Source organism: Molossus molossus, unplaced genomic scaffold (assembly GCF_014108415.1).
Source record: "Molossus molossus isolate mMolMol1 unplaced genomic scaffold, mMolMol1.p scaffold_m16_p_8, whole genome shotgun sequence".
NCBI classification, from domain to species: domain Eukaryota; kingdom Metazoa; phylum Chordata; class Mammalia; order Chiroptera; family Molossidae; genus Molossus; species Molossus molossus.
Window position 1 is genome coordinate 1,069,269 of NW_023425402.1, and position 23,985 is coordinate 1,093,253.

Here is a 23,985-nt window from a genome sequence, read left to right on the forward strand (position 1 = left end):
CCTGCTTATCAGCTCCCGAAGCCCAGGGGCCCTAATGTTCATGTAAAATCCTTTCTAGACAGACTCTAAGGGAAATACAACAATTAAATGAAGCAATCTAACGAATCTGTTGTAACCTGATTTATTGAATAAATGACTTAACATCAGCTTTAGAACTAAAATGTCATTATGAATTAATTCTATGTGGACAGTTATTATCTGATGCTCAAGGGGAAAATCGAATGTCAGGTTACTCGATCTCAGTCCTCAACATGTCCAAAGAACATGCAGATTGTCAGAGACATTTCCAGCCTGAGTAACAGCTGAGTTGGAAGGGTCAGTGTAGGAGTGTTTGGGAGGCATTGAAATCAGAGAATTCTTCCTCGAGGTTTGAACCACGGCAGAGGGAACAAAACTAATATGAAATATTTGCTGACTTACTGTGAAAAGAGTTAAAACACGTCGTGCATAAGCATGAGAAGATGTGGGGGAAGGGGTTACACCAGGGAAGCCAGAGAAGTAATATCCCAAGAAAAACGTATTTAATATAAAACAGGTTTGTGAGCTAGTTTGGACTAATAGTCACAAGAAGAAAGTCACATAGCACCCTGTGAACCAAAACAGAAATTATGCCTGACTGGTGTGGCTTAGCTGTCCCGTGGACTGAGAGGTCCTGGTTTGATTCCTGGTCAGGACACATGCCCAGGTTGCAGGCTCGATGCCCAGTAGGGGTGTGCAGGAGGCAGCTGATCAATGTTTCTCTCTCACATCAGGTGTTTTTTTTTTGTGGTTTTTTTTATTGATGTTAGACAGAGGGGAAGGGAGAGGGAGAGAGAGATGGAAAAATTAATGAGAGAGAACATCTATTGGCTGCCTTCTGCACGCCCCCCACTGGGGATTTGGCCCACAACCTGGGCATGGGCCCTGACCAGGAATGGAACCAGTGACCTTTTGGTGCATGGGTCGACGCTCAGCCACTGAGCCACACCAGCCAGGCTCTCTCACATGACTTTTTCTCTCTCTCCCTTCCCCTCTCTCTCTCTAAAAAATAAATCAATAGAAATTACTTAGCCTAGAGCCTGTTAGACTGTGGAAAAAGTAAATAACCAAGACGGCAGAAATATTAATAGCATGCAATGAGTAAGAGTCACAGCTGTAGCCTCCTCCCTTGCACGCTAAGATAACCTACGGGCACACGTTAAGGTTGTTCAGCCCACAGCGGAACGACCCCCGAGCCGGCACCAGAGGGAAGCGGATGACTGGAGGTGGAATTGGCTGCTCACCCGGCGAAGGCCCCGCGGGCGAGACCCACAGTCCCTACCCCTTACTCGTGACTGCTGTGGCTTCGCTCTGTAAAGCCGCGGGGCCTTGGCGCGCCACGTGACAGAGCTCGTCTTCCCCGCTGCACAGCCTGCTGCCAGCTCTCACTGTAGCTTATTTTAGAAAACTCAGAAGATGCTGAAGTGACTACAGCTGAGAGGGGGGTCCTTTACGGACGCTTTAAGACGAAGATTTAGTTCGGCTGGTGTGGCTCCGTGGCTGAGCGTGGACCCGGGCACCGAGAGGTCGCCGCTTTGATTCCTGGTGGGGGCACAGGCCCAGGTGGTGGGCTCAGTCCCCAGTAGGGGGCATGCAGGAAACGCCCAATAAAATTTTTTTTTTCTAAAATCAATAAAAAAATTTTTAAGTGACTGCAAGATTTCGGTCGTGGGGATGTAAAGTGCAGCGTGGGAAATGTAGTCGGCAACATTGTGGCAGGTGGTACTGGAAACGTCTGTTCCACAGGGTCATAGAAAAGCATTCCCAAGACCCACGCACGGGACACTGGTGTGGCAAGGTCTACTGGAGGAAGGAGGCCCCTGAGTTTTAGGTTTTCCACCCTCCTCCGTTCTGCCATGGAAAAAATCCAATCCTGTCCTCAGCGAAACGGAAACAAAGGCCACCGTCCTGAGCGTCTTACTGAAGCGTAGTCCTGTGGGGCCCACGCAGGCCGGCGCAGGCCCGAGGGGCTGCCAGAGGCGGCGTTTCCAGGAGAGCCTGAGGGGGCTTCTCTGTTGCCCTGGGATTTCAACCAGGTGCCATTTCAAAATAACCAATCAGCTCCCAAGCTTTCCGGGACTGCTGCCGGCTCCGCCTCCTGCTTCTGCCTCAGAAGCCCCTCCCCCTGGGCCACACGGACTGCACTGCCCAGGTGCCTACCGCCCCTGCTCCCCTCGATCATGCGGTACCCCAGGCGGGAGAGGAGGGGTGTTCACCCTTGGCGGGGAGCTGTGATCCCCTGGAGTGTGTGAAGCTGCAGGCTCCTGATGAAGCAGGCTGTGCCCCATTCCCTTTGCCCCCTTTGCTTTATTAAAACTGGCTCCGTATGGGAAGCGAAATACCTGAGAGAACACTTGGTAAAGTACATGGTTGTCCAGCCACTATGCTGTACACCTGAAACTAATACAAAATAGTACTGGGTGTAAACTGTAATTGAAAAAATTTTTTTAAATAAATGATAACATTTTTTAAGTACTTCCAGGATTAAAATTTTAAAAAAAAAATTGAGGTCCCACAGAGAGAGCACTTGCGTTCAGTACAGCACTTGTGTCGAAAGCATTAAGGGACACCATCTAGAGCCCCAGATCTTAGTCGCCTGCTCAAGCATGGTGACCAGTTCCCTCTGAAGGGAACCGAGACCTCGACCCTGTGGTATGGCTCCTGCACCAAGTGAAGCCAGCCTTTCTGACGTCCCCTCTGCAGAATTCATCACAGAACCCTGAAGGACACCAGAACATACCACCCCAAAATAGGCTTCTCTGGCATACGGATCACTTCGAGCTCAAGGCTGCTGAGAACCGGCAGGTTCCGGGAAAGCCCTGGAACACGGCACAGCCCTTGGTGAAGGTGCCTCGCTCCCGCAGCAGGGAGGAGAGGCCGGGGCTTAACTCTGTAACAATCCTTACTCAAGAACCTTTGTTCTCCCGCTTTTCCTGACAACCTTTAATTAGGAACCCTTTCCCTCTGGTTAGCCTAAGGGGTCAACCAACATTCATTTGCCAGTCTAGTTTACCGGGCTCCAGCTGGAGACCCCAAGACGGGTACGGGGAAAACATTTTCCTCCCCTCCACCCTCCACACCCACCTGGAGAAGGCGCCTGTGTCACAGGAGTGTGACTCCAGCGTGTCTGTCTCCCTCAGCCACCTGGCACCGTCCCTGGCACCGTCCCTGGTCCACGTAGGCCACAATGTTTTGATACCATTATACATAACCTGGTTATTGTAAGATTCACACAGGCAATATCATTCCCAAAGGCCATTTTTCAGGCCTCCCCACCCCAGGAGAACAAAGACCAAACTTCCCATCACAGGAGAACTGGCCAGACAAGAAATGCCACCAGACACCAAGAGCCAAGGAAGCACCCGATGGCACATCCACATTCCTGTAGACCCAACCCCCTGCCGAAACTCACCAACCAAACCCCAAAACCCACGGACTGATGAGCTTCCCACCAGTGGACACATATAAGGATGAAACTCCAGCTCCCAGGGGCTGCCATCATTGACCAACAACCCATGGCTCGGTGATGTGTAGCCCTTCTCTTTGGATATCCCCACCCCCCCCCTTTCCTTTAAATAAGCCCAATTGTTCTATAGTCACCATCTGAGATTGCTATTTAGCATGCCCGTGCACCTCAAACCACCAACTTTCACATTTCAGTTATTACTTAACAGGAAAGGAGCAAAGGAAAGGCTAAATAGATGTGTTCCCAGTAAAGTCTGGGTGACACAGGAAAGGTGCTTGGCTGCCAGTTACATATGGAATAGGTCACTGGCCAGAATAGATGTGGCCCCTGCAGGCATGGGAAGATTTGATATTAAAACTCCTAAACAAAGGGAGTCTCTCTTTTGCTGCTCACTCCTGACTCCTGGCTTGTGGGCTCTCACACTCTGCACTCACCAACATGGCCCACAGCCATGTGGACCCCACATGATGGACTAATAGACTGTGACTCGCTTGATGCGATAGTGAACCCAGCTCTACCATGGAACAGAAACTCTGGACACTGGCCTTGTTTCTAGCTCTGCTGAGTCCCCAGCTGCACATCTTCCAGGACCAAACTAAGGGAAATGGGACTTTGCAAACCAAGAGATGTGATTCTACACAAATAAAGCTTTCTACCACATCTCATCTTCCTGCGGGGCCTTTGGAAGTGCTTATCCAGTGGCACCCAAGAACCTCACTCCCACTGGTGATGGAGAAAGACAGTACTCGCATTTCTCTGATCAGTTTCCCCCGGTGGACCAGTGGTGCTGGAGCTCATCTTCCATGACATAGTTTTGTGGATGAAAAAGGATCCACACAACCCTGGCCAGTTTGGCTCAGCTGTCAGAGTGTTGGCCTGTGGACCAAAGAGTTGCAGGTTCGATTTCAGTTGCAGGTACATACCTCAGTTGCAGCTCAGTACCTGACCCTGGTTGGGGTTGTGTGAGAGGCAACCGGTCAATGTGTCTCTCACATCAATGTCCCCCCCACACACACTTTATCTGAGGATTTTTTTTAAAAAATGAAAAAATATCCTTGGGTGAGAATTAAAAAAGAAAGAAAAGGGGGCCACGCCTGACAAGCTCAGGGGGAGCCGCATGGCAGGGGGTGCAGACTCAGAGACCCAAAGTAACCACACAGGATGGCTGAAGCTAAAGCTTCCTAACAGGTCACCATGGGTGGTCATCTTGTAGGCATATCTTCTTTGGCTTGTCTGTTGTCTTTTTGCATCTACAATAACATACCCTTGCCAGAGTAATCCCCTTTTCCAGACCCCTCAGGCACCACCTCCCACCAGAGCAGAGACACAGAACCCCTCATTGTTATTTTGTTCCCTGCATATTGTCTCTATGTGCTATAAATACAACTGTTAACCATCCTGCACCCACCCATATAAAAGATGTGTGTCAATCGTTATACTTTTCATCCACTCCCAGAGGTTCCCACTCTGCTTTCTCCCACCTCCCTGATCCATCACCAATGGATTTCATGTCACCCCATCTCCTCCTTTGATTCTAACATATAAAATAAGCTGTAGCCCTGGCCTGTTTGGCTCAGCGGTTAGAGTGTCGGCCTGTGGTCCTGAGAGACCCGGGTTCGGTTCCCGCTGAGGGCGCGTACCTCGGTTGCAGTTTGTCCCCAGCCCTGGTCGGTTGTGCGGGTGGCAGCCACTCGATGTGTTCCTTTCACATCGATGTTTCTCTCTCTCTCTCTGTTCCTCTCTCTCTCTCCCACTCTACCTGAACAAAAAAATGGAAAAATGTCCTCGGGTGAGGATAAAAAAAATAATAATAATAAGCTGTAAAATTGCCATTCTCTGGAGCATTTCCTCAATCCATTGAGATTTTGCTTCCTGGCAACTGTCAGTTTGGTTCCAATAAACTCAGAAACTCTGCACAGGTTAGGACAGCCTAGCATTTCCTTTCTCGCTGCAATGGGCCACTCAGTGGACACCATACTGGTCACATGTGTCAAGTGTCACCCCAACCTGGGCACCTGGCATGACGCTCCTCCGGAGCCGCTTTGGTTAACGGGCCGTGAGGTGCCAGTAACAGAATCCCCTGCTCTGAAAGCCTGCGTGAATAAAAACTGGTGGCCAACCAGAGCAGCCTAAAATTACAGAGCTCTGTGGGAAGACCCACAGCTGCAGAAAGGGCTAGCGTGTGATGACAGCTGGCCCTGAAGTGTCCAGGAGCCAAAGGCCCGGTGGGAGCTGGAAGTCAGTGGAGAGACAGGCCCGGGGACACGGGCAGGGACACTTGCTCCGGAGCGGGCACGCTCCCACCCCAGCACACTCCACAACCTGGTAGAGGCTCATCCTATCAAGAGGTGGGGGCACATCTCCTCCCCGGAATCTGGACACAGCCTCGTGAAGCCCAGACCATGGCAACAACAGAAGTGGTGCTATGAGCTCCAAGTCTGCATCAGAAGAGATACAGCTTCAACCTAGCTGGCTCCTCTTCCTCTCTCAGGACTTCCGCCTTTGGAACCCAGCCACCATGTCATGGGGAGTCCCACTGCAAGGTCACCAGAGGATCCCCGCTGACAGCTCACGGCTGACACCCACCTTCACACCCTTCAGGCGCCCCCAGCCCCCGGCCTTCACATCTTCGAGACTTCGCCCGCTGCCCCACCTGCGTTTCTGACCCAGACTGTGAGCCGTGATTGTTTTTCAAGCCACTTTTTGGGGTAACAGGTGATGCAGCAAAAGACAACATGTGCAGCCTGGATGCTGGCTCTACCTGGACAGGAGTCTTCCTCTACCCGAGCCCTCTCCTCACCAGGTGACAGGTGTGAGCATGAGCGCTGATGACTAGGAGGCGCCCTAAGTCCCGGCCGCTCCAGCTATCTTGTTTATCTTTTACCTGCTCGTGGACTTGCTTCAACTTCCCACTTGAAAACACACCCTCAGGAGGGCCCACCTTGCTCACCGCGCCACCCCACCACCTGTGAGAGTGACCATCTCGGCCACTTTCCTATCAAAATGTGTTGACTGAAAAGATAACTAACCTAACAGAGCAGCAGTGCTCACAAATGGCATCAGTAAGTGACCAGGCAGGCAGGGAGGCCACAAGGGCCTGGCCGGCAGTCCAGCGTGGCGCCCTCTAAAGGCAGAGTGTGAGGTGGGCTCACTGCCAGGCAACCGCTCTCCAGCCACCAGGAGCCCCTGCGAGCCCTGTCGTTGGCTTGGGTCCTGCCCTTTTGCCAGCAGTGCGGCTCTTCCTGGCCCGGTGGAACCCTGCTCCTTGGTGACAGGCACTGCACCTGTGTGCAAAGCAAGTGTGAGCTGGTGACCGCAGTGTGTTAGGTCCTACCCAGGGCTCGCACGCAGCTCCTGTGGCTGCTTCTGACGACGCTGCTCCTTATCCACGGGCAGCTTCTGTGCCGGGACCGGCCCTCTCCTCCCACGTCCCACGGCGGGGAGGACACACAAATGAAGTCCCAATGGTCCAAGGCAGATAACCACAGGAGGCTTTCCAAGCCCCGGTCTAAGAGGCTACCCACTGCTATTTCACGGAACCACAGGACCCGGCTCCCACAGGCTGACGGAATGACAGAGCCCGTTCCAACCGCGCGGCTCTTCGGCAAAAATTGCTTTAAAAATCAGTGCCAAAGGGGAAGAGAAAAGTTGAGCTTCAAAAAGCACTTCTCACGGAGCATCTGAGTCTTGCTCCCTGGCATACGTGTTCGGTGTGGCTCAAATAAACTGTCAGAAATTCTCAAAAAAAAAAAAAAAAACAGAAAGAATTATTATAAAGTCCTAGGCAAGTTAGTTTATTTCTCCATTGGACATTCAATACTTTCTTTCACTTGGCTGGTGCTCCGCCGGTGCCGGAAGCCGGGGTGCTGGGGAAGGCCCCGCCCCGTCGCTGTGAGCTCATTACACAGCAGCCACGGCGGCTCCGTTCGGTCTCCTTGGGCCAAGAACCACCTAAGCTGCTGTCCTTGAAGCCACCTACGGAGGAAGTTCGTGGCGGTGACGGCGGTGGCGATGGGACATGATCCTGTTACGGTCTGGAACGAGGACCCGGCCGGGCGCCTGCGTGCAGGGATCGAACTCGGGTCCTCGACGCACAGGGAACCGACGGCATCGCACGGCCCAGAGCCATGCCCGCCGCCCTCCCCTTCCCTGCCCCCCAGGGCCGCGCAGTCCTCCCGGCTGTGCTGGGACCGAAGCCACTCTGCTCGCTGGTTTATTGAATTCAGGGAGATCCGTCCCCAAAAGACACCACACTGTGAAAGCGACACCACCTCTTGCCCCATAGGTCCTCTGGCCAGGTTCTCACCAACTGTCCACCGAGCAGCTCCCGACCCTGCCCACATTCCTCTCCTCTGATCTCCCCAGAAAACCACTAATGGCAGGGAGTCCTGGGGGCGGGGCAGAGAAGGGAGGGGTGCGTGCGTGGGTGCGGGAGCCAGAGCCAGGGCTCCCGAGCCCCACCGACTGGGTTGTGAAGCAGTGACATGAAACCACGTGGACGAGCAGAGACAAAGGGTCTGGTCCCGGGGCGGGGAGACCCAGAGACCCGGGACACACAGGGCTGTATTTACAGGAGACCGACGGGGCTTCTACCCCAAGTGGGGCCGGCATCTCCACTTCCCTCCCCACACCCCTCACTTGTACAGCAAGTGGACTCGACTCCCATCACAGCTAAGCCTGTCCGGGAGCTCAGGGGGGCCCCTGGGGAGGCTCGCAGACGGGTCTGGGGGTGTCGGAGGGGGGCGCCGTGAGCGGAGCTGCTGCCGAGACTGGAGCTGATGGCGCAGTTCGGAGACTCGCTCCTCTTTCTGGGGAAGAAACACAGTTGGGGTAGCGGGAGAAGGGCAGTCACGGACGGGGGTGGGGGCAGAGAAAAAACAGGTGAGGATAGAGAGGTAGGTGGACTAAAGAAATTAAAATGAGCAATCCAGAAAGAACAAGAAAGCCAAAGGCCATATGGGGGCACCGTTGGAGGAAAAAAATCCGGTAAGAGAAAATGGGGAACGGACTAGGTCAGCGAACACAGCTTCCAGTAACTCAGATTCGTGTCGACCTAGTTGAACCCGTGCGGGGTCACTGCACAGCCAGGGGCCAGTGGACACCGCGTACCTGCCACCCCTCCCGGAGGCTGTGCTCAGCGTCGGGACTGAATGCCTGCAGCTGCAGGGCAGGGCCCCCGCCTGCTGAGGCCGCCACCCCCTGGCCGCCTGCACTCACTCCCTGGCAGGTTCTCCTGTGATGGGGCCCCGGACCCTGACCGCACCCCACGTCGGCACACCTCGGCAATGATCTTCTCCAGCTCCCGGTTCTCCTTCTCCAACAGCCGGGACTTCTCCTCCTCATGGTTGTTAGTCGAAGACCCTGTCTTCATGGTGTCCTGGGCCTCCGACTGCCATTCCCCTCGGGTGATCAGCCTGCGCATCTGGGGGTAAATGTTTGGGGTGTGGGAACCAAGCACGGACTGTTAGCAATTGGCTGATGGTGGGATGGAATTGGGAGGAACGAAAATAAGAGGAACCAGCTTGGCCTCAAACAAAGGGAATAGGGGGCAAGCAGGGGAGTAGATCCTGGCAGGAGGGGTGGGGTGGAGGAGCACCCCAAGCTCACCTTGGGCACAAAGAGCACCACCAGGGTGATGTAGGAGGAGAAGACGATGGCTAGAGAGGCGAAGGCAAAGGCTGCATCCTGCTGGCTGGACAGGACCATGGTGACGGGGGCAGTGATGAGGCACAGCACCTGCGCACAGTGTGTGAGGGGTCAGATCTGCAGGCTCCCGAGGTCCGGGCTTTTCTTCCCCAGGGGAACCCTGTGAGGTCAGGTTCCTGGTGCTTTCCGTGTGGAAAGGATCCAAACTTGGGATCATCTCAACTCCAGCTTAAGGATGGCAAACAGACTGTCCAAAGCACCTCCAGCCCTAAGTCAGCCCGTCCCTGCGGCAGGAGCTCGCGTCCCAGACACACAGCCAGAGTCCTGGGCAGTGCGTCCCTGGCACACCTGGCCGCAACTCCCAACCCAGATCCTGCCTGCGCACAGACCAGCCTTTCCTTCGCCCCTGGTCTGCAAGGCGGAGACACTCGCATCCACTGCACTGGGCGGCTGTTTGAAGGCGGATGAGATAGTGCTGTGCATATTTTAGAAACTGTAAAGTACTTGACAAATCCGAAGATTAAAAAGCTCTTTAAGACTTCCACCCAACTGACCCTCGATCCAGCACCTGATCCTTCCCAGGCCCCCCATTTGCGCTGCGGCCGTCAGCCCCTGGGGTCGATGCCAGGAGCCCAGGGAGCTCACCGCCACGTTGTAGATGGCCATGCCCACAGCACGGTGGTCATTGATCTTCTCGGTGGACACACTCTTGGTCTCGTAAGCGAGAAAGATGCCCAGCAGCAGCAGCAGCCCCTTGTAGCCATAGAAAATGCCTGCGACAGCAGGGAAGGGTCACCTGTGCACCAAGACCTCTGCGCCCCTCACCCTGCTCCGTGCCAGCTGCCCTCCGCTGCCCTTTCTTGTAGCTCCGCAACGAAAAGGGGGCCTCCCCCCAATCACCCCTGACCTGCAACCCCACCCTGTTCACTGTGCCCAGGGTGCACCCAGCACACCCCACCTCACCACTCCTCCTGGGCCTGGGCACCATGTCACACAGGAAGGTGATGGGCAGGCCGGGGCCTGGGCCACACTGTCTCACCCCTTACTTCCGGGCGGGAAGCCAGCTTTCCAGACTAAGGGTAGGTTTGCCGTTTGTGGTCACAGATCAGAGTGGTTTTAAAAGGCCAGAAGGGACCTAAACCCTCACAGCCCATCTCACTCCAGGGAGCTGTCCAGGCACAGACGGTATCAGGTCCGAGAGGAGAACGAGCCCTGACCCCTCCTTCAGACAGGAAGCCCGTCAGACCCACGGTGCCCGCTCTCAGAAAGGACATCCACTGGCCTGACAGAAGACCTCTGCTGCTTCTCCCAAAGACCTTTCCCGGAACCTGCCCGTGCCCGCGGGCCTCCCGCCACACACCGAGCCAGGTGCTCATCTTCCTGGAGCTGCAGTGTTCCAGCTTCGGCAGGATAGACACGTCGATGTCTTCCTTCGGCTCCTCCTTGGCGAACGTCTAAGGGAGAAATAAGGCCACAGGAATGTTGCTGGTCATTCTCCCCTAACTTCTAACTCTGCCCCTTTTGCCTCCAAGACCCCCTCGTACTGAGGCCAAATTCCACCCCAGGCCCGGAAGCATTCTCCCGAACACCTCAGGAATGCTTCCTCCCCTCTCCATGATGCTGGAGAGTGTGCTCACCCTTCCCAGCCCCCCACCACTTGTTCTTCAGAAGAACCAGAGGCCTCAGGCGGGCCCCTCCTGGGAAGGAGGGGAAGCTGTGACCTGCAGAAAGGCGGCCTCCCGAGAGGGGCTTTCCTCCTCAAGACCACACGCAGCCCCAAGGAGACCTCGGCCTCCTGACCCAAGCGGTACCTCAATGGTCCGGTGCAAGGGGTCCACAATCTGCCAGATGGCCAGAGTGAGGACGTCCACGCCCACCAGCAGGCCCACGGTGGCGTACAGCTTCCAGGGCTCCAGGGTCTGGGTAAACACGGAGTACAGGCAAGTGGAGGAAGTCCCCTCAGGCGGACAGCGGAGCACCGGGGCCGAGGGATGGCAGGCAGCTCACCTTCCTCCACTCCTTCTTCTCCTCCTTCTTTGTGAAGACTGTGTGCACCCACCAGATCTTAGTGAACATGGAGCCATAGCCCAGACTAAAGCCCAGACCCAGGAGCCAGAGCCGGGCCTAGAAAAGGAGAGGGCCACAAGCAGAACTGGGCGGGGCTGCAGCAGGGGCAGCCAGCAGGGGACAGGAGGGGGAGGGAGAGCCCACAGGGAAGGGTCTCCCTGCCTTCAACAAATTCCTCCCATTCACCTTCTACTTTGCCACCAGGTGATCTGGCGAAAACCTCCTGGTTGTAACCACCAGCCACTTCTGACTGCTCCCCAATGCCTACAGGTTGCAGCCCAGACACCTAGGGCATGGCAGCTCGGCCTCACCTGCCTTCCAGGCTCAGCGCCAGGCCTCGGCGGCCCGCGCCGGCCCATGCTGCGCAGCTGGCTCCCCCTGCTGTTTTTGTGCCTTTGCCACAGGATGTTCCCTCAATCCTTTATTTCTCCAGCTGACCAAGTCCCATGCACCCTTCAGTATTCAAATACCACCCCTTCTTTGAGGCCCCCAACAGCTCTGAGCTGCCCATGTGCTCCCACAGCACTCTGCACGGACCCCTCTTTGACACCCTCACGTGCACCGCAGCAAGCTGCCTCCCGCAGACAGGCCTCCCTCTCGCCCGATGTGCGTGTGCAAACACTTGTGTAGAGGTGCCTGCCAGGGACAGGTACCAGGCAGAGGAGCGGGAGGAGCAAGGTGGGCAGGAAAACAGTGGGTGTTTCCTCCCAGCATAACATAGAACCACACAAATATCACTGTTGAAACCAGCCTTTCCCCACAGCTCCAGAATCTTCCAAGTATCAAGAGTCCTGCAGGGCCTCCTCCCTGTGTAACAGTGTCCCTCCCCCACTGTCCCAGCTGTCAATTCAGATTTCTGCCTCTGTCCTTCCCAGCTCCAACTAAGCTCCCACAGGAAACCCAGTTCTTATTGTCAGTCCCCACACCACAGACAAGCCACCACTGTTCCTCTGTGCAGACCCCCTTCCTTCGTCTTTAACCCCCCCTCTTCTCTGCAAGGCGTGCCATGGCAACCTTGGAGCCATGGCAACCTTGGAGCTGACAAGTGAGCCACAGAATGGAAGCTCTGGAGATGCAGAGAGAAGCGACGGAGCCTGGCCGGCGTTAGCACAGGGAGCCAGCGGTCACAGAAGGCGCTCCCAAGGGGGTGCCGCCCGCCCGCCCCTCACCTGGCAGACGAAGGGGAACTGGCTCCTCCCGATGTGGTGTCCGTCCAGCCCGAGTGGGAAGACGGCAGCCAGCGCCAGCGAGCAGCCCACAGCGGTCAGGTTGTTCAGGCTGGGCTGTGAGTTCTGAATGTACCTAGGGCAGAGGCGGGCGGGAGAGGGCCAGCAGTCATCCCCTGCGGGGCCACAGGACAGGCCGGCTGCGGGAGGGCTGGCGAGGGCGCCCAGGCCCAGCACTCTCCGCTCGCAGCCCTGACTGGCCGCCTGGCCCAGAGGCTTCTTTTTGCTTCAGTAACTGCTTTGGAGCAGCGGTGGGAGCTCTCTCTGGCTTCCTTCCTTCCATTTTCTGATCATTAAGAAAGAGCCTGCCCGTGTGGCTCGGTGGATGGAACATCGCCCATGGACTGCGAGGGCCCGGTTCAGTTCCCGGTCAGGGCACATGCCCGGGGGGAGGGCTCGATCCCCAGTGGGGGGCGTGCAGGAGGCAGCCAATTGACGTGTCCTCTCATCAATGTTTCTGTCTCTCTCCCTTCCTCTTTCTCTAAAAAAATCAATAAAAACATATTTAAAAAAAAAGAAAGCGGTAAATCAGAGTGAAAACCTCAACGATATAGGGCCTCAGAGTCACAGACTTGATTTTCCGTCCCTTCGATGACCACTATCTTGGAAAGACAGAAACGACAAGAAAACTGTCAGAAGATACACTTACCGGACATGAGAGTTGTAGATGTTAAAGGACAGACAGACAACAGCTAGGACAATGCCCAGGCTGGAGAGAACCGAGACGGAGATAAAGAGTTTCTGTGACAGGAAGCGGAACGTCTCGATGACCAGGGTCCGGTCGGCGGGGGGCAGCCCTCCTGTGGCACGGGGAGGGCGAAGGGAGAGAGAAGGAAGGGGTGAGGGGTCGGGCAGGCTGCAGACGGAGCTGTAGTGGACCGGCCTCCGGGCGCGTGGGCAGGAGGCCGGGGCGCCCTGGGCCGCGCTGCAGGGCAGGGCCCTTGGGAGCAGCGCGAAAGGCACCCAGACGGGGAGAACGTCCGACCTAGAGGCTGTCAAAGGCTGAGGCTGTAGTCTTTTTTTGTTATTGTTTGTTCTTTCTGTTTTTCTGTGTTTCTTATAGTAAAGGAAAATGGGAAGGGGAAGAAGGGGATAGCTAAGAAAATTATGAGGTTTCTTATAACTCAAATCAAAAGCTGCAAAAAAGTGTAATGACTGTGGAATCATAAAGCTAAAGAGCCTCCAAGTATCACTCTGGCCTCTGAACATTACAAAAAGAAGAAACAAAAATTCATCTATGATCTTAACCCTGGTAGGTGATATTCCCAAAGGTATTTTCCAGTTATCATTAAGAGGAAGCTTAAATTGGTCAGAGTTCACGGGGGAAAAAAGCTAATTTTGATTTCCTTAGCTGGGGGGAAAGTGTAATTTAGGCCAGGCAGCATCTACAGAGGTACAGAACACTGCCCCAAATTCAAGTTACATAACATTGCAGAACCCCAGCGGGGCGGCGGGGGCAGGGGTCTCCCGCGGCTGCGCCTCTCTCCTTCCTGAAGATGCCGAGCCTTTATTTTATCAGAAGGACCTTCCTCTTGCCCATTTCCTGCTATGTTAGCCCACCAAGCACACACACAATGTTGCTTACTTTCCCTCCTTAAAACGCACATTTTAGCAGGAGACCATTTCCATCCTGTCCTATAGTTTAAGCAACTGTTCTCTTGACAGAGATAAAGAGGCAACTCCAGGCCTGATACATCAAGGCACCAGAACATCTACGAGACCCAGATGGAGTTTCTGCCTCCTGCCCCAGCTGCCCTGCCAGCCCCAGTGACTCCTCTTGATAGTGCGTGCTACCCACTGCCCCGCCCTCCCCACACCGGTCTCCCGCCTTGGGGGTGTTCCCTTTCTCTTAACCCAGGACCCTGGTCCACGTCCCTGGAGCATTTCAACCTAGCGTACCTACCACCCCACCTTCATTCAAATGCTTGACTGTTTTCCGTGATTGTTCAGAGGGGTTGAAGGAAAATATCAAGGACCCACTTACCAATCCACTTATCTGTCTTGGACCAGGAAAGGTCATCCTTGGTGCTGTCATAGTAGCCAATCTTCTTGTAGCTGCCACCTGGGCAGATGACACAGGAGTGACCGTGGGCAAGTGCGGAGCCGACCCTGGGCATTCTCAACCTTCCACTTCCCCAAGTGGCTTTCTGAGGTTGCGCCTGACTTTCCCTTCACCCTGGGCCCCTGCAGATACTTAGAAGGGCCGGAGAGGTCCTGAATGCAGGCGTCTGACTGAGAGCAGTGTGGGCAGGTCGTGTGGGGAAGGAAAGCGCTTCGGCAAAGAAGAGCCAGTGTCTGCGGCTCATTCCGCGGCCCCACCTCGGCTAGAGGCCTCCACTTTGATTCTAGCTTTAAAGTTTTAAACACTTGTTTGTTCTCCTCTCATAATAGACAGAATCTCTTCCCCAGTGGCTTTCATTTTAGTTTTATAAATGTCTTCTGTGTTGGTTGGCTTGGGCTCTAATTCTTTAAACAAGTTGCACTGGCCTCTTAAAGGACCGCAGAGGGACATGCAGGCGCTCGCGAGATTTCTGCCCTGGAACCGCGTTACCCTGGCGCTCCCACCCCTCCCCCCTGGCGCTCCCACCCCTCCCCCCGCAGAGCCCCTTCCGCCTCCTGGGCACAGACGCGTCTGGGAGGGCGTGGGCGGTGGCAGACAGAAGGAAAGAAACTCTTCACAGGAGCCAAGACGTGTCTCTCTCGGCCATGCTACAAGTGGCTGAGTGGGGTAGAGTTGAAAAATTAAGTCAAAAGTTTTGCAAATATGTAAGTGTGCTGAGTTATTTTTTAAAAAAAGAAGAAAGAAGTACAGCGCGGCCGGTGTGGCTCAGTGGAAGATCGTCAACCCTGCACCAAGAGGTCGCCAGTTTGATTCCTGGTCAGGGCACATGCCCAGATTGTGGGCGGATCCCCAACGAGGGCCTGCAGGCCTATCTATGTTCTCTCATTGATGTTTCTATCTCTCCCTCTCCCTTCCTCTCTCTCTAAAATCAATAAAGAAAAAAAAAAGTATTTTTTAAAATACAACCTAGAAAAGCCAGACTCCACATACTACAGAAAAATAAAGAATGCTTCCTTCCGTAGCAAGAACATTCTATAAGTTCCCTTTAGGAGTGTTCTCCTCCCAGGAGCACACCCCACCTCCTCCCCTTCCCCCGCAGGCAGCCCCTCCTGGACGCTGAGACCCCTCAAGGCCCGCAAACTGCAGCAGTGGGTGTTAGTCCCTCCTGGGCACCTGAGCCCGGCCCCAGGCCCCAGGCCCCTCTCCGACCTCTCGGTGAGCCAGGCAGCCCGCCTGGGCTCCTTCCCCAGCCCCTCCCTGTTTCGCTGTCCCAGCTTCAACAAATGTCCTCTAAAGTTATTTTTAAAAATAGTTTTCCTAGATCCAGTTTTCCCTGAGCCCGTGGGTATGAGGTGACAAGCCACTAACCCTCAACCCAAGCCACCAAAAGGGACTTTCTGGGATTGAATGAATGCCAATGGGGAAACAGTGCAGTTTCCAGAAAGCAAGAACACAACCCTGCGACTCAGTCCTTACTATTACTGCCATCGCTGTTAGTTACAAGCTTGATGAACACAGAAGAGAAGGGGGGTGCAGAGGCACCAAGGCCCTCCTGTGGTCCCCTGGGGACTCAGCCCAGCCCAGCCCCCTGACCTCTCACCCCTGTGATGTCCCCTAGGGTCCCCACCCAGCCCGTCCCCCTGACCTCTCACCCCTGTGATGTCCCCTGGGGTCCCCACCCAGCCCGGCCCCTGACTTCACACCTCTGTGATGTCCCCTGGGGTCCCCGCCCAGCCCGGCCCCCTGACCTCTCACCCCTGTGATGTCCCCTGGGGTCCCCGCCCAGCCCGGCCCCCTGACCTTACACCTCTGTGATGTCCCCTGGGGTCCCTGCCCAGTCTGGCCCCCTGACCTCACACCCTGTGATGTCCCCTGGGGTCCCCGCCCAGCCCGGCCCCCTGACCTCTCACCCCTGTGATGTCCCCTGGGGTCCCCACCCAGCCCGGCCCCCTGACTTCACACCTCTGTGATGTCCCCTGGGGTGCCCGCCCAGCCCGGCCCCCTGACCTCTCACCCCTGTGATGTCCCCTGGGGTCCCCGCCCAGCCCGTCCCCCTGACCTCACACCTCTGTGATGTCCCCTGGGGTCCCCACCTGGCCCGGCCCCCTGACTTCTTGCCCCTGTGCTCACCCTGGAGCTGCTCAATAAGCGTCCACGCCATCCGAGAGCCGCTGGCATCGAACACCACGTGGCCCTGCGGAGAGAAGTTGCGGAGGAGGCAGGTGCGCGAGTGACGGGACACCAAGGACTCTGAATCCTTGTTCTTGATGTTAATTGAGCTTTTCAATGGATTCTATTTATGGCATTGGCCCGCATATAGGACATACCCCAGATACCCATACCCTGGATTTCAGAAACATCATTCTTTTGAGAAGCTTCACCCATGAGATTTGAACAGAAGAATCCCCAAAAGAGCACCGGAGCGGGGGGCCTGGCTCTGGCTGTGTGACCTTCAGCAGGCCGCCACACCCCTCAGCATGCGATTTTCCCACTTTAAAAGGAATATAGAGATGATCTGTTTCCTCTTTCAAAACCCTAGGATTCTTATCTGACTCATAAATATCTGGACTGAAAAGAAATGAGGGGAGGGGTTGAAAGGGATGAAACCGGCCACTTCCCCTTCCAGCCCCTGGTGGGCTGTTCTGGTTTGGGAGTCCCTGCCTCCTTGGCCTGACTGATGACTCGGGAGGCAGCTGAGAGGCAGTCGCTTGTTTCCAGAAGGGACTCGCTCTCAACAGGAGGGCAGCAGGGTGTGAAGGAGATCCCCGGAACTCACAGAGACACCCTCAAAGGACGAGGAGTTCATTGCCCGGTAGATCTGGTCGGTGATGGTCTGGTTGTTGTAGTTGAAGTCTTCCAGGCGCACACCTGAACGGCCACCCCCTCCAGACGTCTTGTTCAGGGCCAGTGCCAAGGCCCAGATGGCATCGTAGGCCAGCGGCGCCTCCTGGAAGCCACCTGTCTCCTCAGGATGTCTTTTTAGTCGCTTGGTCAGTTTTTCCACAAACTCCTGGGATGTCTGCGGAGGAAAGGATTGGGGTGTGGGAAGGTGAGGGGTGGGGGCACCAGATTCTGGCTCTGACACTGGACTTGAACAGACAGTTTTGTTCCTGTCGTCAGGGCTGAGCACATGAGCACTTAGGCCCCTGACGGCCCCTGGGTGCCAGCTGCACATCAGAAGCCACTGGACTGGAGCGGGGCAGCTGGGACCGATGGTCTCCGAGCTGCAAACAGAGAGGGTCAGTGAACAGACGCTGCATGATAAATGGCAAGGACAGAGAGCAGGGATGGAGAAAGGCCAGAGGGAGGCCGTGTGCACAGCCTGACTTTCCCAGGGGGGCTGGCCCAGACCTAGCAGTTCCTCCGATTCGCCAAGACCCCAGAGGAGGTGGCACCGCACCCCCCTCTCTCCACCTGTCCACCAGCGCGGTCCTTCAGTGTGCTGACTTCCCACATCCCGTGCGCTTTCAGCTCACCGACTTCAGGTGGTTTCAGAAGACTGAGCACCGCAGAAATAGCCCCAGCAGCTGAACGTCTAGGAATCAATCCCTACCCACACCGCTCCCAACCCCCACTCTGGTTTTTCTAAGAAAGCTCCCTTACCTCTGTCATGGAATGAGTCCGGGGACCTGGGTCTCCGTCCTGGCAGTCACCTAGCTAAATGGCCACAGGTGAACTGCTCTGTGTTTGGCATTGTCCTCCACCTAATGGAGAACATCACACCTGCCTGTTCCCCTCCCAGAAACCACACGCGAAAAGGCTCAGTGCCACCTCTTGGCAAAGCACAAAGAAGACACGGGCACACTCTGTTTGCATTTTAAATATAAACATAAACACACTCTAATGAAGAAATAAAAAAATGAATGAAGAATAATAGTCTTCATTCCCACCCGGGCAGTTTGCTCAGTGGTTAGAGTGTCGGCCGGTGGGCCAAAGAGTCTTGAGTTCGATTCTGGTCAGGGACGTACCCAGTTGTGGTTCGTCCCCGGCCTTGGCTGGGGTCATGTGGGAGGCAACCAGTCGATGTGTCTCTCCCACATCAATGTTTCTCTCTCTCTCCCTCTCACTCTGTCTGAAGATGAATGCAAAAATGTCCTGAGGGGAGGATAAAAAAAAAAAAGACATATCCTTGGGTGAGGATTTAAAGCAAAAGTCTTCATTCCCTATGCCCTGCCCACTTTTCTTTCTATTCAACTGTCTGGAGACACAGAGGAGGAGAAACTGCAGAGGACGGGCAGTGCGACGCAGCAGAACAGCCTGGCTTTGAGGACAGACGGCCAAGCTCTCCGCCCTGTGGACAGGGTCAGGTTCCACGCCTCTGTCCACTCTTAGAACCCAGCACTGTGCCCAGCCCGCAATGGATGTCCATTGGATTGGCACAGTGAAAATACTCTGCATGGTACTATAATGGTCATTACATACACACAGATGCAGAACTCGAAGACAAGCCCATGGGAACTGTGGACCGGGGGTTGGTATGTCAGGGAAGGCTCATCCGTTGCAACCGCTCTGGAAAACGGTGCTAGTGCGGGAGTCTATGCATATGCAGGGGCAAGGCATATGCAAAATCTCCACACCTACCTCTCAACTTTGCTGTGAACTTAGCAGTTAGAGCATCGGCCCTCTGACCAAAGGGTCACAGGTTCGATTCCCGGTCAAGGGCTTGTACCTGGGTTGCAGGATCAACCCCAGGCCCCTATTGGGGTCATGCGGGAGGCAATCAATTGATGTGTCTCTCTCACATCAATGTTTCTCTTTCTCTCTTCCTCTCTCTGTTCCACTCTCTAAAAATCAATGGAAAAAATATCATTGATATTGCATCTGTAACTACATGATCAACGAGCTCAAATTAAAAATACCTAAGAGTGAAAGCTCAATTTCCTTCACTCTAACACTTCCCAGTACATGAGACTGAATCCTTCACATCACCTTAGACTCTTTCAAATCACCAAGTTCTCTAATTCTTTTGTTGAAATGTTCCATTAACATCAAGCCTCCCTACACAGAATAACGTTAATAGTAATAACAATGCTTAGCGATTATATTATCTGTACAATGTACCAAGCATTTTTCTAAGGTACAGATATCCATTTATTTAATCCGTAAATAATTCAATGAGGCTTATGGCCCATTTCAGAAATGAGGAAACTGAGTCACAGAAAAGTCGAGCCTGTCTGAAGCTGCACTGCTGGTGTGTGGCAGGGCTCCAAGCCAGGAGCCCTGACCCCCCAGAACCGCCCTGGCCGCCCGCTCCGAGCGCACCTGGTGAGCAGTGAGGCCGAGGCTTCTCATTTCTATCCTCACCCAAGGACATATTCGCCTTCATCTTCAGACAGAGCGGGAGAGAGAAACATCGACTGGTTACCACCCACGCAACCAACCAGGGCCGGGGGCAAACTGCAACGAGGTTCGTGCCCTTAGCGGGAACCGAACCCGGGTGGGTCTCTCTGGACCACGGGCCAAACCGGCCAGGGCTCTTTTTAATAATTTTTAATTGATTTTTTGAGAGAGAGAGAGAGAAACATTGATTTGTTGTTCCACCCATTTATGCATTCATTGTTTGGTTCTTGTATGTGCCCTGACCGGGGATCAAACCCACAACCTTGATGTAACAGGAAAACGTTCTAACCGACTGAGCTACCAGCCAGGGCAGCTGAGGCTCTCTGATGAGCAGTCCCTCGGCCTCCAGCTCTACCCAATCTGCAGTTCAAAGTAAACCCAACATCAGAAGATCACCCCAACAGGCAGGGACTCAGCTCTGCTGGAGGTCGCCCTGCCCGACCCCCGCTCCGCTGGCTCCAGGTCACCACCACTGACGCTCAGCCGCGGGCGGCACCACACCCACATGACGACAGTCCCAGAAGCATCTCTCCTCCTCAGGTCAGCAAACAACATGGTTGTCAGTTTTCAACTGGAAATGTTACTAGGCAAATTGAGGAAAACAGAGCAACAAAAAGTCCATAATCCATAGAAATTAGTGACATTAACCAAGTGTAAATTTATGACACTGATTTTTTAGCAGCCCTGTCTGGCTGTTTCTGCGTGTGAGAAGGGACGCAACACTGACGTAGATGTGTTCACTGAGGTAGGTTTTATTTTGTCTTGTCCCCAGATCTGACGGGACCTCCATTCCAATCAGAACTTACTCATTTCACTCACAATCCCACCCCGCCACCCACCGGCCCCTAGCCCCGAGCGACGACCTCTCCAGACCCGCGCTGACCAGGCTCCTGGAGGCTCCAAACCAGGGTTTCTCGCATCTGCTCTACACCCTGGAGCAGGGGTCCTTTTTGTGGGGGACTGTCTGGTCCTTTGCAGGACACCTTCGAAGGATCCTGGATTACCACCAGGCAGCAGTGGTGACCAGCAAGTCAGCCCTAGATATCGCAACCTCTGGTTGAAAACCACTGCTCTAACCAACAGTTCTCAAAATATGGTCCCCAAACCAGAAGCATCGACGTCCCAGGGAACTTGTCTGACATGTAAATGCCTAGGCCTACCCCAGACCTCCTGTATCAGAACTTCCAAGGGAAGAGGCCAGTACTCTGCACACTCACTGACCTTCCAGGTGGTTCTCACGGAAGCTCAGTTTGAGAACTATTCATCTAAACCCAAGGCCATCACCTCTGCTTCTTTTCTGAGTTGCCAGGGCTCTGGGCCCCAAGACCAACCCTTGCTCCTGACCCACGTCACTTGGTCCTGTTCAAGTCACCTATAGTCTCTTCCCCAGTTAGCTGTTAAGGCTGCTTCTACCTCTGGCACTTAGGGGACCCAGCAGGCCGAGGGTCACCAAAGCCTTATGAGCTTGAAGGCAGGCACACATCTCTCTCTAGAGACCGAGACACAGAAGAAGACCTCCACAAATTCATTCTGCTCCAAAGCCCAGAAGTCCCTTCACATCACTAACCACACCCCTGCTTCCTGTCAGGGGCTCCTTCAGCTCCCCGTTAGGAGGCAAAGGCCACGAGAGGAAGGTCTTGGGCTCAGGGCACCAACAAACCTTTTGGACTTCGGTTACTGGGTCCTCCACTTCCCTAGGTTCTCCAGGATGACTCACCTGTCAAGTGACTTCCAGAAGTTTTTCATGGCATTTTCAACCAAGATACCTTACACAGAGTCCCTGAGAATGCCCCAGGGCCCTGTCTATAATCAGAGTCCACATGGCAGCTGACCTCTCCATCACAGCCCACTGCCAGATAAACTTCCTGGACCTGCTTTCTCTCTTGCTCAAAAATAGTGTTAGCCAATAAAAGTAGAAACTTTTTAGTCAGACGTCATGGTTTCCCTGGAAGGTGACGGGGCACAGTGGTTCGGATTTAGAGTCAACAAGGACTGACTTCCAGCCTAGTTACATGGCCTGGGACAATTAAATCACCTAACCTCTCCAAGTCTCGGTTTCCTGATGTATAAAACGGAAATGAGAAATCTACATCAGAGCACTGAAATTACGTGTCCAAGCTCCTGGTTTACGACACAAAGCAATTACCAGAACTTTGCTTTCATGAGATACTTCAGGGGCTTTATACCCGAACTCACCACAGCGTGCTGTGCAGAGCAGGTGTCCCAGACCTGGGCTGGTCCTCTCCACCACCGAGACTCTGTGTTCCCTAAGATGTACCTCTTCCCCTCACACCCTCCTCACCTGTGCCCTCGGCTGCAGGGCTGGGGCCAAATGATTTCAAAAGTCCCCTTTACATCTGAAATTCTAGAAGGATCATCAGAAAAGCACCAGGAGACCTGCAGATTGAGTACCAACCGAGAAAAGAACACACCCTGGACAGTGCTCCCGTAAAGGGGTGCTTGCTACAGCAAACCTCTCCCTCATCCCGCTTCCTGTCAACTGCTCCTCATTTCCATGGTAACAGCCCTTCCACTCGTCATCTCCTCTTTCCTGCCCAAGGAAGGCAGAGCAGAAGTGGAATCCACAGGAAACATGATGTAAACAAGTTCAAAGTGGGCACAGGCCCCGTGCCCCTGAACCTCTAAACTCCACACCTGCTCCCTCCCCTTCGAGGCTCCCTCGGTCCTCCCCACCTGCCCAGGTGCCAGCTTTGACAGTCCCCACACCCTCACCATGTTGGAGATGCTGCGGGTGTTAGCAGGGTTCAGCATGACAATCTCAGTGGTGATGTGACCCTCCACAGCCTCGGTCATCTCATCCACTGTGCAGTTGATGGACGGGTCATAGGTCTTGAACCAATTGTCAGCATACCACCCGATGAGGAACCAGACATATTTCTTCCCGAAGAGCCGTTCCTTGTACACCTGAGTGCAAAGGAGGAGGAGGACTGGGTCTTTGTTTCATTTTTTGCCTTATCTCACATGCCACTATGTACTTATCTCGGGGCAATCAGAGAGGGCAGAGAGATGAAGAGAGAAAGCTGCAGGTCTGAGGATGGATAGAAGGAAAGGCTCAGTTACTTCTCCTACGTTTCTCCCCAGCCTCTATTTTCAAGGGCTCCTTCTAGCCAGTAGGGAAACAGCCTCCTCCAGAAACACAAAGCAGTAGAAAAATGAGATCTGGAGAAAGCCCCATGTGTGTGAGAAGCCAAGAGACGGAGTCAGAGCCAACAGATGTGAACATCATGTCAATTATCACCTCGGATCATCTGCTATCAACCTCAGCAGGGATTCGGAGAGGAGACCCCATGAGACACCCTAGCAAAGAGCCTTCCAGTGCCCCCCCTCTTCAGATCCCAACTCCACCTCACAAAAGACTTTGCGGGCTTCGGTCTCATAGAAAAGTCCCACGATGATCCGGGCATCCTGGCGCTGCAGAATGGAGAAAGACAGAACTCCTGGCACCTGAGGCCGAGGGGCTCCGCCCAGCGCCCCCCACCCCCCGACTTCCTGTCCTGAAGGGCATCGTGTGCAATGGTCAATAGGCAGTGGATGAATGTCAACTGGGAAGTGGAGGTCAACTCCCCCGGGAGATGTCACTGCCTCACGGAATCAGAGTGATGGGACTGTGAGGGAGGCGTCAGCTCGCGCTAGGGTGGCGACCACCCTGCAAACTGATGTGTCAGACCAGCACGCTGCACCTCCAGCCTACACAGTGCCATGTGTCATTTACATCTCAATGTAAACACCAAACAACAACATCCCCCATCTGGCTCATCTCTCCCACCCACCACTGCCCCGCCCCCAGCGTCCCACCTTAAGGTTCTTGACAGGCACAGCGGGGTCCGAGAAGAAACTTTGGCGGAAAGTGATCTCAATCCCAGCCTCCTTCACTCGCTCCTCTAGATCATCCAGAGTCTTCGGTGGGTACGGATAGAGGAAACATGGGGTGCGCAGCGGGTGAAGACCAGCGATCTCACCAGGACTGCACACTCAGCAAAGGAGCAGTGGTGTGAACCTCACTCCTTCCACATGTTCTGTCTGGAGTGGAGAGTGTTCAAAGGAAGGCACCTGGGGCCTCAGGATGTGGCTTCCAAATGAGGAGGTGCATGGGGGCCCTCCTGAGCATCTGTGTCCAGACAAGTCACCCACTCACGCCC

The 23,985-nt window shown here is 54.5% G+C and overlaps 1 protein-coding gene across 3 annotated transcripts in view; it reads right to left on the reverse strand.

Annotated features, from left to right (window-relative positions):
• Positions 1–7,279: 7,279 nt before the first annotated feature.
• GABBR1 (gamma-aminobutyric acid type B receptor subunit 1) overlaps positions 7,280–23,985 on the reverse strand; it is a 28,618-nt gene continuing 11,912 nt past the window's right edge. For 2 of the 3 annotated variants that reach the window (XM_036248397.1, XM_036248396.1), the window contains 15 exons: positions 23,642–23,743; positions 23,192–23,257; positions 22,559–22,750; positions 17,262–17,504; positions 16,616–16,679; positions 14,408–14,485; positions 13,073–13,223; positions 12,367–12,499; positions 11,138–11,254; positions 10,942–11,049; positions 10,491–10,584; positions 9,776–9,903; positions 9,092–9,220; positions 8,763–8,906; positions 7,280–8,292 (listed from right to left, as the gene is read on the reverse strand). In XM_036248397.1, the coding sequence (XP_036104290.1) occupies positions 8,119–8,292; positions 8,763–8,906; positions 9,092–9,220; positions 9,776–9,903; positions 10,491–10,584; positions 10,942–11,049; positions 11,138–11,254; positions 12,367–12,499; positions 13,073–13,223; positions 14,408–14,485; positions 16,616–16,679; positions 17,262–17,504; positions 22,559–22,750; positions 23,192–23,257; positions 23,642–23,743 (1,923 nt within the window). In that variant the 3' untranslated portion in view covers positions 7,280–8,118. The remainder of the gene's footprint in view (positions 8,293–8,762; positions 8,907–9,091; positions 9,221–9,775; positions 9,904–10,490; positions 10,585–10,941; positions 11,050–11,137; positions 11,255–12,366; positions 12,500–13,072; positions 13,224–14,407; positions 14,486–16,615; positions 16,680–17,261; positions 17,505–22,558; positions 22,751–23,191; positions 23,258–23,641; positions 23,744–23,985) is intronic. The other variant, XR_004957624.1, reaches the window with a different exon arrangement.